General features: G+C 40.8%; 1 protein-coding gene across 1 annotated transcript in view; it reads left to right on the forward strand.

Annotated features, from left to right (window-relative positions):
* pkd1a (polycystic kidney disease 1a) overlaps positions 1-12,720 on the forward strand; it is a gene marked incomplete at both ends in the record, with an annotated part of 85,936 nt that overhangs the window by 47,747 nt on the left and 25,469 nt on the right. Inside the window, 6 exons of the mRNA XM_083975530.1 lie at positions 866-1,311; positions 2,288-2,438; positions 5,490-5,639; positions 8,101-8,241; positions 10,307-10,628; positions 12,330-12,546. Coding sequence (XP_083831656.1) covers positions 866-1,311; positions 2,288-2,438; positions 5,490-5,639; positions 8,101-8,241; positions 10,307-10,628; positions 12,330-12,546 — 1,427 coding nt within the window. The remainder of the gene's footprint in view (positions 1-865; positions 1,312-2,287; positions 2,439-5,489; positions 5,640-8,100; positions 8,242-10,306; positions 10,629-12,329; positions 12,547-12,720) is intronic.

Genomic DNA, 12,720 nt, shown 5'->3' on the forward strand with positions numbered 1-12,720 from the left:
GTTGGTTTGACGACGGCCGTCTGCCTGACTGCACCTGAATGCAACATCAGTGCCTCCGTCCTTCCTCACACTACACAGTGGTGACAGTTTTAACAGGCGCTACCTGGAAAACTTTCTCCCCGAGCCGACAGCTCCGCTGAGTTTCCGTGGTTACCTACGGTCATGCTGCCACTCAACGTAAAAAATGGCGATGCAACATGCACTGCAAAAACTCAAAATCTTTCCAAGAATATTTGTCTTTTTTCTTGTCAAAATGTCTCATTTCTAGTCAAAACTAATCTCTTTCCACTTAAAATAAGACTCATCACCTAAAAATGAACTTGTTTTTAGATAATTTTCACTTTCAAACCAATTTTCACTTGAAATAAGTAGAAAAATCTGCCAGTGAAAGCAAGTTTTTTGTGCTTGTAATAAGGAAGAAAAACTTGCTCCACTATCAGATTGTTCTACTTATTTCAAGTGAAAATATACTTGAAAGAAGTAGAAAGTGTCTAAAAACAAGCTACTTTTTATGTGATGAGTCTTTGATTTGTTTTGATTATAAATGACATTTTGACTAGAAATAAGACAAATATTCTTGTTAAGATATTTGAGTTTGTGCAGCCTCGGTTCGGTGCGTCGCCCACTTATGTATTTGTAACGACTTGTAACAACTCATTCTAAGGTACGAGAAAGCTTTCATTTGTATGAGGGTGTGATTCGACTTCAGTGAAATACGTATTTATGAAAGCAATATTTGATTTTTGCTAATAAAAAGTCAAATAATAAAATAACATACTGGGGCTTTAAGTAATTTGACAGATGCTGAATTTGAAAGCCTCCCAGTTCTGTGATTTTACCAGCTTGTTTTTTTCTCCCTTGCTAGGTGAACTGCAGCAACCTGGTGAGCTGGGTGTTGGGCCAGGTGTGGGTAAACATCAGCGTACTAGAGTGCGAGGAACCAGAGGTGCAGGTGGTTCAAGCCCCCCGCCTGGCCATCTGGCGCTCCCAGCCCACTTTGGTGGAGGCCAGTGTGGATCTGAAAGGCTGCGTGCGCTACGGAGCTCAGTACCTTTGGCAGATCCTCTCAACACCCTATTGTGATAATGACCAGGATGGCCGGGGTCCCTACGGAGGAGTGACTCAGCCCTCTCAATCTCTGCCTGTCAAAGCAGTTCGCCTTTCAGTGGAGGTGGACGTGAGGCGGCTGCAGCTGTCGTTGCCTAAGATGGCTTTGGCGACAGGGAACTACAGCCTGGTGTTTTCTCTGTCGTATGAAGGCGTGCCGCTACGGAAAGCTGCCTGTCTGCAGCTGAGTGTCATGGCTGCCAGGTCAGTAGAGAAACACAACAGTTTCCCTCTTGAGTTGTTGATTACATATGGTCACCCCTCAAAATATGGTTGTTTACAAAATCAATGCTTATTTATTGGTTAATGGTACAGTAATATTGGTATATTGTTGGAGCAAGGAGTGGGAGGGTTGTTATTATTATACTGTATATGTTTTATAGATATATTGTGTATGTTAAGTCATGTTTGTGAGCGCTATATAAAAAGACTTGGAGCAATTATGCTAATTATGCACAGTTTGAGACATTAAAACAATTAGGCAAGGCAATTTTATTTGTATAGCCCGTTTTTACAAACAGTTTGTCTCAAAGGGGTAACACTTTACAATAAGGGTCCCTTAATTAACATTAGTTAGTACATTATTAAGCATTAATTAACATATTAGTTTATATATTGATGCTTGATAATGTACTAACTAACGTTAATTAAGGGACCCTTATTTAAAGTGTTACCGAATAAAGTAAAGTAAACGATTTTCATCATCATCATCATCATCATCATCATCATCATCATCATCATCATCATCATCATCATCATCATCATCATCATCATCATCATCATCATCATCATCATCATCATCATCATCATCATCATCAACCTTTATTTAACCAAGCAAAATTACTAAGAAAACATTCTTATTCAAGCAATGGGCCTGGTGACCTAGTTTCACAGTCAAAACAGTTTCAAACCATCCATAGAAACTTTTCAAACCAGTACTACAGCGTAATCCAGCACTTACCTTTCATGTGTCCTTACACATGTTTTTTGTTGGTCGGTTCTGTTATTTCAGTCTTAACACATACTGCATATTGTCAAAACTCACCTCTTCTGTCAGCTACACTGCACATGTTTTCAAAGATTAACTGTTTTGTAGACTAATATGTTTTATGGTTTGACAAGTTAAATTAGGAAGTCGTGCTCCTTTTTAATTTGACTTTTGACCTGTTTTTCCTGTCAGGCTAATGCCAATTATAGAGGGGGGCACCTACAGGGTCTGGTCGAAGACTCAGGACCTGCAGCTCAGAGCAGAGCAGTCCTACGACCCCAACTTGGACCCAGACAGCCAGTCACTAATGCACTACCACTGGGAGTGTCAAAGCACCTCAAAGGTAAAGCTTGTCATGAGACGGTAAAATGTTTTTGTTAAATTAGCAGTTTCTGTTGTTCCCAGAGGCAATGGCTCTCTGACTTTGTAACAACATCACACTATACATTATATAACCAAGCTCTCTGGAGGAGTCTGGAGTGTTCAGTGCTGTTTTAAAAAAGGTTTTATTTCAGTGGGTAACTTGTTGAAGGTCATGCTGTTATTGAGTAGTTGAGTAGTTACAGTAAAATGCAGCTACATTATGTTGCATGTATTATATAGAAACTACAACTTCACAAGGTTAATGGGTTCTGAGCAGAGTAATGAATAGTAAATGAACGAGTGCTGTAAAAGTCTGCAAGTACAGTAGAAGTAGAGTACAACAGAGTTCTGTGCTGCTCTGCTTTTGCTTATGTGGTGGTTGGTTTTTCTTTGGCTCGAGTCTAACAGAAATAAAGGAGTGTTGAATTGTCAAACCAAACTCCACTTTCAAATGTTTAATGGTGAATTCATGAGGCAGAGTTCGGAGGACAGACTTGATTCTGCAACGGAGATTGTGGAACAATTACGTAATGGTCTCTGCTCCTGACTGAGAAGTTTAACTGTGTTCAGAGAGGCTTGGCCGACACTCAGTAGATCAGCACAGCTTTTCACTTTACCTCTTTAATGTTGAGTCTCTGCTGCAAGTGTGTGTGTGTGTGTGTTTGTATGACTGTGTGCATTGGGAACGCATTCTGCCTGTGCAGCAAAAGACCACAATATAAAATGCGATGCGATGGGTGTGTCCAAGAGGACATTTTTGTGTGCGTGCGTGCGTGCGTGCGTGCGTGCGTGCGTGCGTGCGTGTGTGCGGACAGGCATTTAAAGGGTTATGTAACTGTTTAGAGATAAACTCAGCATTCCACAGCTGGTGCTTTGCTCTCCACCCTCACAATTACACACTTGCTCATAACCATGCACACATTACACACACAGCTGTGCAAAGGCTGCTGATGAAAAGATTTGCTAATATAGAAAACATATTGAGAGTTGCCGAAGGACACTAAGTTTGACAACAGAGAGTCAAACTGTTGTACGTCCTGGTAGAAGGACTCAAAGTTGAAGAGATGAAGAAAAGAAGCCAAAAAAAAAAAAAAAACACAATTTATCAAATGTCCTAGACAGTCCTCCTGACCTTCGGTCCAAGTACAATTATCCACGCATTAGAAATTGTTAAAAAAGAAAAATGAGAGCCAACAAAATCAAATATTCCAACAACTGTGACTGTTTTTAGTTTTGTTCCAGCTTCACAAAAGCTTAACAAACAAGAATGTTTTAAAGGCCCCATGCTGTGCACTTTTCTCTGGGTTTATTTACCTGCTGATATCCCTAACAAGATGTATCATTGGTTTTGAGTACCTGTGATCTGCTTAATAATGTTTATATTGCGGCTTTCTGTTGCCTCTTTCTGGAGCTCTAGCAGGCACAGGTCATTTGGCCAATCAGAAGAGAGAATGAGAACCTCTCCTCTGATTGGCTCACTGTTTTTGAGTTGCATGTGGTCGGGCCAATCACAGGCAAGTAACTGAAACCTAAGCTGCATTCATAAAAATTGAAAGAAAACAACTGGTCACGGTGGGCGGAGTTACCTTGTGTGTGACATCACAGAAAGGAGGAAGTGCTATCTGCTCGTCTCAAAGAGAATGTTCCTACAAATGGGCGGTGTGCGTTTCTCCGTTGATGACCAGTTTGATGCATGGGGCAGTGTATACGTGGCCCAGAGACCTCCCCAAGCACGAAAAAATAACCAAAATCACATTTTTCATGCCATGGGGCCTTTAAGAGCAACGTTAACAAGAAAAGCGCAGAAGACAATTTTGCAGTAGTATAGTGTTTGCTTTTATTTTTGAAGTTGGCATTTAATATGATCAGGAAATCAACATTGGTCTTGTACCTTGTGCTCATTTTGAGAAATGAAACATTTCATTTTTTAATGCTTCAGCCTCAGCTCTTCATCAACGTCCAAATGTTCTAAAGTGGTGACTCATTCATAGTTAAAACAATTTTCTGCAAGCACATTCTCACTTCATTTATTCACAAGTTATGTCGGATAGATAAATCAATATAACTTTGAGAATTAATTTGGCACAGATGTTTGTCAAACAGATGTGCCCAAACAACTTACAAATGAATTAGACCACTTGGTTTCATCTGGGTGATAATGTTGTGCTGAATTAAAAGGAATATGTTTCATATTATAATATTTATTTCCTCACAAACTTTGTTTGTGCGCACGAGTGTGGTATTCCATGCAGATGTCAGTAATTCAAACTGCAGCCCTGCAGACTCCCCACACCATTTGCTCTGCAAACACCACCTCCCTTTACCTCCACACATTATCATCATTTGTTAGTGGCCATAACCCAATAAAAAGTTTTGGTAACACTTGAGATTAGGGAACACATATTCACCAATTAACTAGGTGCTTATTAATATGCATACAAGTAGCTTACTAGCTCCTTATTAGCACGTATTAACACCTTATTCTACCTCTAATACACCATGAATTAAGATTTTTCCTGATATTAACTCCTACTGTAATTATGGCTTATTCATTGTAAATGAATGCATTGTTGTCTCTGAATAATGATGTGAATAACCAGTGGGTTATTGGGGTCTTGTACAGGGGCAGTAGCACAAGAACAGTAATTCTTCCTTTATCACTGTATTAGCAGCATTAATGCATTCATTTACAATGAATAAGCCATAATTAGGAGTTAATATCAGGAAAAATCTCAAGAATATGTAGAATAAGGTGTTAATACGTGCTTAATAATTATTAATAAGGAGCTAGTAAGCTACTTATATGCATATTAATAAGCACCTAGTTAATGGTGAATATGATGTTCCCTAATACGTTTTTATGATTTTAAAATGACAAATATATGTATGTCTTCTTTTTGTTTTAACATAAATATCGACCTAATATCAAGTTATATCAATGTTAATATAACTAGATGAAGGCTCAGTACATCAAATATTTTATTTCTACAGTTATCTGCTACATATAACGCTCTAATTCTAATTCTTCCAGGGTCCAGAGCACTGCTCCAGTCTGAACTTCGGCCTGGGCAGCGATCCAGTGTTGGGAATCTCCGGCTCCGAGCTTGAGGCGGGTGTCGAATACACTTTCAAACTGACCATCAGCAAAGACGGCATGGCGCCAGAGTCCACCACGCAGACAGTGAGTGCACACAGTGTCCTGCACCTGTCAATACATGCACGCTGCAAGTCAGCGGTTTCTCACCTGGGAGGCAGAACCCCTCCACCAAATCACAAGATTAATGTATGGACTCACTAATGTGTGGAGCTGAGACTTCAGTGCTCGCCTGTCAGTCAAAGAGGCCACGTCCTCAATTATACATCACTTTTAAGCCTTAATAAAATATAATCACTCCCTACAGTTGTCATGAAGGAGGAATTTAGAAGTTAATTAGAGAACAAAACTCACACACTAATGGATTTGAGACAAAGCTACACAAATTGAAATAACCTTTGGAGATTCATCTCTAGTCACTGCTTTCACATCAGAGATTTCACATCATGAGTTTTATGTCTTGAGGCTTCAAACAGTCTAATAAGCTGTTTGAAATGTTTCAAGGTAAAGAAAAAAAAAAAATCATTTGATGTTATGGAAGCTGTGATGAAGGGTCACCGCCTCACAAAACAATTATTTCTTATCAAACAGCCACTAAGAAATGAAGCCGTGTTACCTTCGGCAGTGAGGTAAATAAACATCCTGTCCGCTGTTTGATTGTCAGTGTCGGGTCAGAATAACAGGGCAGCTCATGCATCAGACTGTCAGTGGTGTTGTTGAGAGCATTTGAAGTGATTTGTCTTCAGCTCTTCATTCATCCTTTGCCCTCAGCCACAACAAGAAGCTCTACATGTGGGAGGTCAATCTCTGTAGTTTATGACTCAACACCATGCAGGAGTGGGGGGAAAGAAAGTGTTCATGGTTGTTACTGGTTTGATTGTGTCAGTATTCATGTGGTGATCCTTTATCAATGCCACCATCAGTGCATAATGTTCAATATATTTAGTCTATTTGGTCATGTTTGATTAGAAATGCACACGCAGGGATATTAACAACAGCATGTATTGTCACATACTGTACTGCCTGTGTGTCTTTTATTTATTTATTTTATTTTGCCTTGAAAGAAATGTGACATACAACTCCTTAAAGGGATAGTTCACCCAAAAACTCACCCTCATGTCAACTAAGAGCTTTTCAGAGTCCTCTGTCCCTTCTCCGAGTTACGGGGGGGGGTCCGTGCAGCAGTATTTGTCCATATAATGGTTGTCAATGGATACCAACTTTCTTTGTCCAAAAAGACACACCAAAAAACATCCAAATACCTCCATACTGCTCGTCTGTAATGTCCCTCTTGTATTGAAGCCCCAACATGAGAAATCGTTCCGCCGGTCAGTGCAAATCATGCGAGATTTGCACTGACACAGGAAGAGCAGTGAACTGAGACACTGGGAGCTTCCGCTACAAGCAAGCTTAAAATATAGATATAGATATATATAGATAATATAGACAATTTTTTTTTTTTTTCGGAACGATTTCTCATGTCGGGGCTTCAATACAAGAGGGACATTACAGACTTTCTTCATCCAAAAAGACACACCAAAAACCATCCAAATACCTCCATACTGCTCGTCTGTAATGTCCCTCTTGTATTGAAGCCCCGACATGAGAAATTGTTCTGAAAAAAATTGAATAAGTCTATGTTTTAAGCTTATTTGTAGCGGAAGCTCCCAGTGTCTCGGTTCACTGCTCTTCCTGTGTCCCGGCGGAACAATTTCTCATGTCTGGGCTTCAATACAAGTAAATAAGGAACATTACAGACGAGCAGCATGGAGATATTTGGATGTTTTTTGGTGTGTCTTTTTGGACGAAGAAAGTTGGTATCCATTGACAACCATTATACGGACGAATACTGCTATGCAGACCCCCCCCCCCCCCCCCCCCCCCGTAACTCAGAGAAGGCATGGAGGACTCTGAAAATTCTCACAGCTCTTAGTCGACATGAGGGTGAGTAGATAATGAGTGAAATTTGAATTTTGGGTGAACTATCCCTTTAACTTTGGCTATAGAGTTTTCCAACAGACAAATATCGTAAAACAATGTGTCTTTTATTTGAAGAGGTTTTACTTGGATTGTTGTGAGATTATCACAGAGTTTTGCAGAAGTGTTTACTGTTTTCATGCTAATCAAGTGCATTATTCACTCTAATGACAATAATTTGTCTCTTTTACAAATACTCGCCCTCAAAATCTCAGGTTCTCTGCCCTCTCTCTTTCTCAATTATCCATTTATTCTCTAAAATGTTTGTGTTGACAACTCTGCTTAATTGATTAACCACTCAATATCCCGGCACTGAAGCTGCTTCCAGCAAAACACGCTGACCCTTTGTTTGGCACAGACAAAGCACAACTGATTAAACAGGCAATTAGGCTGAAAGAAAATAGACAAACACAAACAAGTATAAATCAAATGGTGGTCTAAACAGGCACAACAAAGCATGACACATGGTGTGTAGTAGAGTCATTAATAGGAAACACACAGAGAGAGCCGATGAATTCTTCGTTGTTTGTGTTTTTTTTTTCACATGGTGTGTGCGTTTTGTGTGTGACAGGTGCTTGTGCAGAGCGGCCACATTCCCATGGTGTATCTGGAGTGTGTGTCCTGTAAGGCCCAGTCCATCTACGAGGTCAGCCAGAACTCGTACGTCTTCCTCAGGGGAACCTGCACCAACTGCCAGGGCTCTCACCGTGGGGTAAACACACACACACACACACACACACACACACACACACACACACACACACACACACACACACACACACACACACAAAGCACACACAAAGCACACACAAAGCACACAAAGCAGCTAAATCTGTGTCTCAGCAAAATGAGGTCACTGCACCACAGCAAAGTGACAGCGGAGTCAACATTTCCAGATACTTTTCCTCCCTCTTCTCCTTCCTCCATTCACACTTTCCTTGGGATTTGTGCTGCAAAGCCGTGTGTGGGTGTGAGAATGAGGTCATCATACAAGTGGAGCCAGAGAGAATATGTTGTGTCCTTACCAACATGGGGAATCAATTTGAGAGACAAAACACATGTTGAGTCACTGGTCATCGGTCTGCACATACCAACTGACTGTGCTCAGCTGTACTGTACAATACGCTCACCAAGGTCACTTTCTCAAATGATTTCACTCTACTCGTGTCTACTTGTGTCTATACTGGCTCTCTTTGCATTCACTGTGGTCCAAAGGTCTAAGACTCACAGGCATTCATTTCAACTACAGTCACACGAGAGCATCAGCTGGAAACAAGTTCAGTTTCACTCAAAGATTTCAAGCTTGTAGTGACCTTCCTCTTCCTCTGACCAAACCAATAAAAAGAAAGTAAACTGACGCGTGCATGGGTGTGATGAAACCATTGTCCAAACTAAGTTTCCCTTGTTCACCACAAAATTATTTATTTTGTTCTTACTAAACACAATTCAAACTAAACAACATCTACCTTTCCGGCACGGCACAGCATGTCACGGTCAAAGAATTGTGTGCTTAACACAATTCAATGGCGACCTGTAGACTGGTACAGTAGGAATAACAAATGTTTTATAGAGAAACCAGCAAGTATTATCATATTGCAATGCACAAAAGAGTAATTGCTCAACATTACTCAGATTAATAACAAATAACCTGTTTCTGACCTTGATCTTGTTCATTGATGTTTAATCAGATATGTGGCATCAAGTTCTTTGTAAATATCTTTTAACATTCAGAAGACTGCTGCCAAGTCTTTTCAGGTCTTTTGGACCAATAAAAACAAAACACAGTTTGAGTGAATTCATTCATGTTTGTATGCTGAAATTGTAGCTATAATCAGCAGTTGGTAATCTGCATTTTACACAGTGACTGGTAACAGGGGGAACCGGCCGACTCTGGCTCTGTCCAAAAATAATAAAAAACACTTATCAGCACTTCTAACGTGATATATCTTGTTTAATCAGGACAAAAGCCAAAGTCTCATCTCAACAAGAAAGTTAGTGTATATATTTCCCAAAATGTTTAAATATTCCTTTGAAGCTGCTTAGTATCAAACTGGCTGGCTTGGTATGTATTTAACCCTCCTGTTGTCCTCCTGGGTCAAAGAAGGAAGGAAGGAAGGAAGGAAGGAAGGAAGGAAGGAAGGAAGGAAGGAAGGAAGGAAGGAAGGAAGGAAGGAAGGAAGGAAGGAAGGAAGGAAAGATAGAAGGAAAGATAGAAGGAGGGAGGAAACAGATTGGGTCAATTGGGTCAAAAAGGAAGGAAGGAATGTCAAAGGGAAAGATGGGAGGAAAGAAGGAAGGGGAAAAGGAAGGAAAGATAGAAAGATGGAGGGAACAGATTGGGTTAATTGGGTCAAAAAGGAAGGAAGGAAGGGAGGGAGGGAACAGATTCATTCAAGGAAGGTAGAAGAAGGGAGGGGAAAAGGATTGTGGAAAGAAAGATGGAGGGAGGGAACAGATTCGTTCAAGGAAGGATGAAGGAACAAAGAAGGGAAAGAAAGGAGGAAAGAAGGAAGGGAAAAGGGAAGGAAAGAAAGATGGAGGGAGAGGGAACAGATCAGGTCAATTGGATCCAAAGAGGAAGGAAGAAGAAGTAAGGACAAAGGGAAGGAAGGAAGGATGGAGGAAGGGAACAGATTGGGTCAATTTGACCCAGAAGGACAACCACACTAAGGAAAACACCAAAACAAAAAAAGAAGGAAACAAGAAGTAGTTTTTACCTTGACTAAAAGATGTTTAGGTTGTCTTATTACTTAGCCACGTGTCTCTCTGCCCCTCAGCGCTGGAGTGCCATGACGCTGCAGAACGAGGCTCTGGTCCTGGACTCGTCCTCCACCACCACAGGAAGTGACGGCATGAACCTGGTGCTGCGGCAGGGCGTCCTGCGGCTCGGAGACTCTTACATCTTCACCCTGCATGTGACCGACAGCGGTCTGGACGGCGAGGGCGTCGCCTCCATCACGCTCCATCACAACATGCCCCCGACCGGCGGAGAGTGTCACCTGAGAGGAGGAGGGGAAGCGGGAGTGGAGTACGGGGAGGGGGACGCGGAAGGCTGGAGGGTTCGCACACTGCTGGACCGGGTCCACTTCAACTGTTCAGGTAGGAAGAAGGAAGCCGTGAACTTACTGTTTACATATTACAAAAGGTGTACCCCAAGGTTCAATCCTTGGCCCTGTTTTATTTTCACTGTATATTCATGACATTGTAACTACTGTCACTGGCTGTAACATTCATCTTTATGCGGATGACACTATTTTGTATTGCATCTCTTCAGCACTGTTTCACTGAAGTTGCTTTCAATAATCACAAGCTGGTTCTTAATGCAGGTAAAATGAAATTTATGCTCTTCACTAAATCAAAAAATATCACATACAATATGCAAATCATCTCCACTATTAATGGTACAGCTATTGAAAGAGTTTCTGAATACAAATATCTTGGACTTTGGATCGACAACAAAATCACCTTCAAACATCATGTATCTAATCTGGTCATTAAACTAAGACAAAAAATAGGCTTTTTCTACAGAAATAAATCATCATTTCCTTTTCACTGCAGGAAGAAACTTATTGAGGCAACTTTTATGTCAGTTTTAGACTATGGAGACATCTTGTATGCATGCATCAGCTACAACTTTACATCCACTTGACACCGTTTATCACTCAGCCCTGAGGTTGATTACTGGCGACAGCTACAACACTCATCACTGTGACCTGTATTCCAAAGTCGGATGGCCCTCATTATCTACCTGGCGTGATCGACACTGGATTTTATTTATTTTTAAAGCTCTCACTGGTCTCTTACCATCTTATATTAACTCACTAGTATCTTTTAATGCAGGTCTCTATCGTACACGCTCAAAAGACTGGCTCACGCTGCAGGTTCCCTCTGTTAACACCCAACTTGGAAAGACCAGCTTCTCTTACTGTTGCACCTACAACCTGGAACACTCTGCAAAATCATCTGAAACTTACCTCACTTTTATCAATAGGACAATTTAAAACCATAACTACATCTTATTTTACCTCTAACTGCTCCTGCGTTTAACTACACTTATGTTTCAATTTATCCTTGTCACCTTTCACTCTGGTATTCTGTTATGTTTTGTATGCTTCAAATTAGGGCTGTTCGATTAATCGATTTAAAATCGTAATCGCGATTATTTGGAATCGTAAAAATCGTTTTTTTTTTTATCGTAAAAATCTGGGCTGTGCTGAATTATCGTAATGACTGCTGCCTCCTTCCTCCCATCACGCTCTCCAACTGCTCTCTCCACACACTGTAAACAAGCATGTCGGCATCTTGCTAAGACCAGTGAGGATTTCGTTGCCAAAAAGACCAACGGCCCTTTTCCACTACACAGTCACAGCTCTCACGTTTATAGATAGATAGATAAATTAGACTCTAGGTCCATTTAAAAAGACACAAACAGCACACAAAATAGTTTGTCATTTAACAAAAAAATCTTAATCGTAATCGGAAATCGATTTTTCAGAGAAGAAAATCAAGATTTTATTTTTGGGCAAAATCGAACAGCCCTACTTCAAATGTCTTGTCTTCTGTCCTTATATGTTTTGTGTTTCATCTCGGCTATATTGTAAATGAGGCTACTCCTCAATATATCTCCCGAGTTTAAATAAAGGTTATGAAAGGAAATGACTTTCATACACATGACAGCGTTCGAATGTGTTGCTTTTGCTGAATCTGTTCCGGTAGCATTCCTGCTCATGACCTATTTACCATCATCAAATGTTCTTCTCTGTTTTCTTCTTCCTATTGTTTTTCACCCTTTGTCTCCAGGTTACATTGATCTGGGGGTCTCAGAGACTCCTTTGCTCTACAGTCTGCTGGTGATGCGCTGCAAAGAAGACTACTGTGAGGAGTTCTGTGTGTACAAAGGCAGCAGTCCAGAGCACACGGCCTTCCTGCCGCCAGGATTCAAATCGGCCCGACACCGCGTAGCTGTGTCCATCACAGTGGAGGACCACCAGGGGGCTTCCATCACTGCACTTAATAAGTAACTATGATTTACTTTTCTGTTTAGTTTGCTGCGGGCAGAATTCTGGCCAATTAAATAACATCCAGACCTTCAACATTTTTTTTGTTTACGTCCCAAGCTGCTCAGTCAGTCAAACCTGCACATTACTGAACTGTCTCTGATTGGTACAACAAACTCTGGCCATCACCAAGG

This window comes from Trachurus trachurus, assembly GCF_905171665.1.
Source record: "Trachurus trachurus genome assembly, chromosome: 1".
NCBI classification, from domain to species: Eukaryota; Metazoa; Chordata; class Actinopteri; order Carangiformes; family Carangidae; genus Trachurus; species Trachurus trachurus.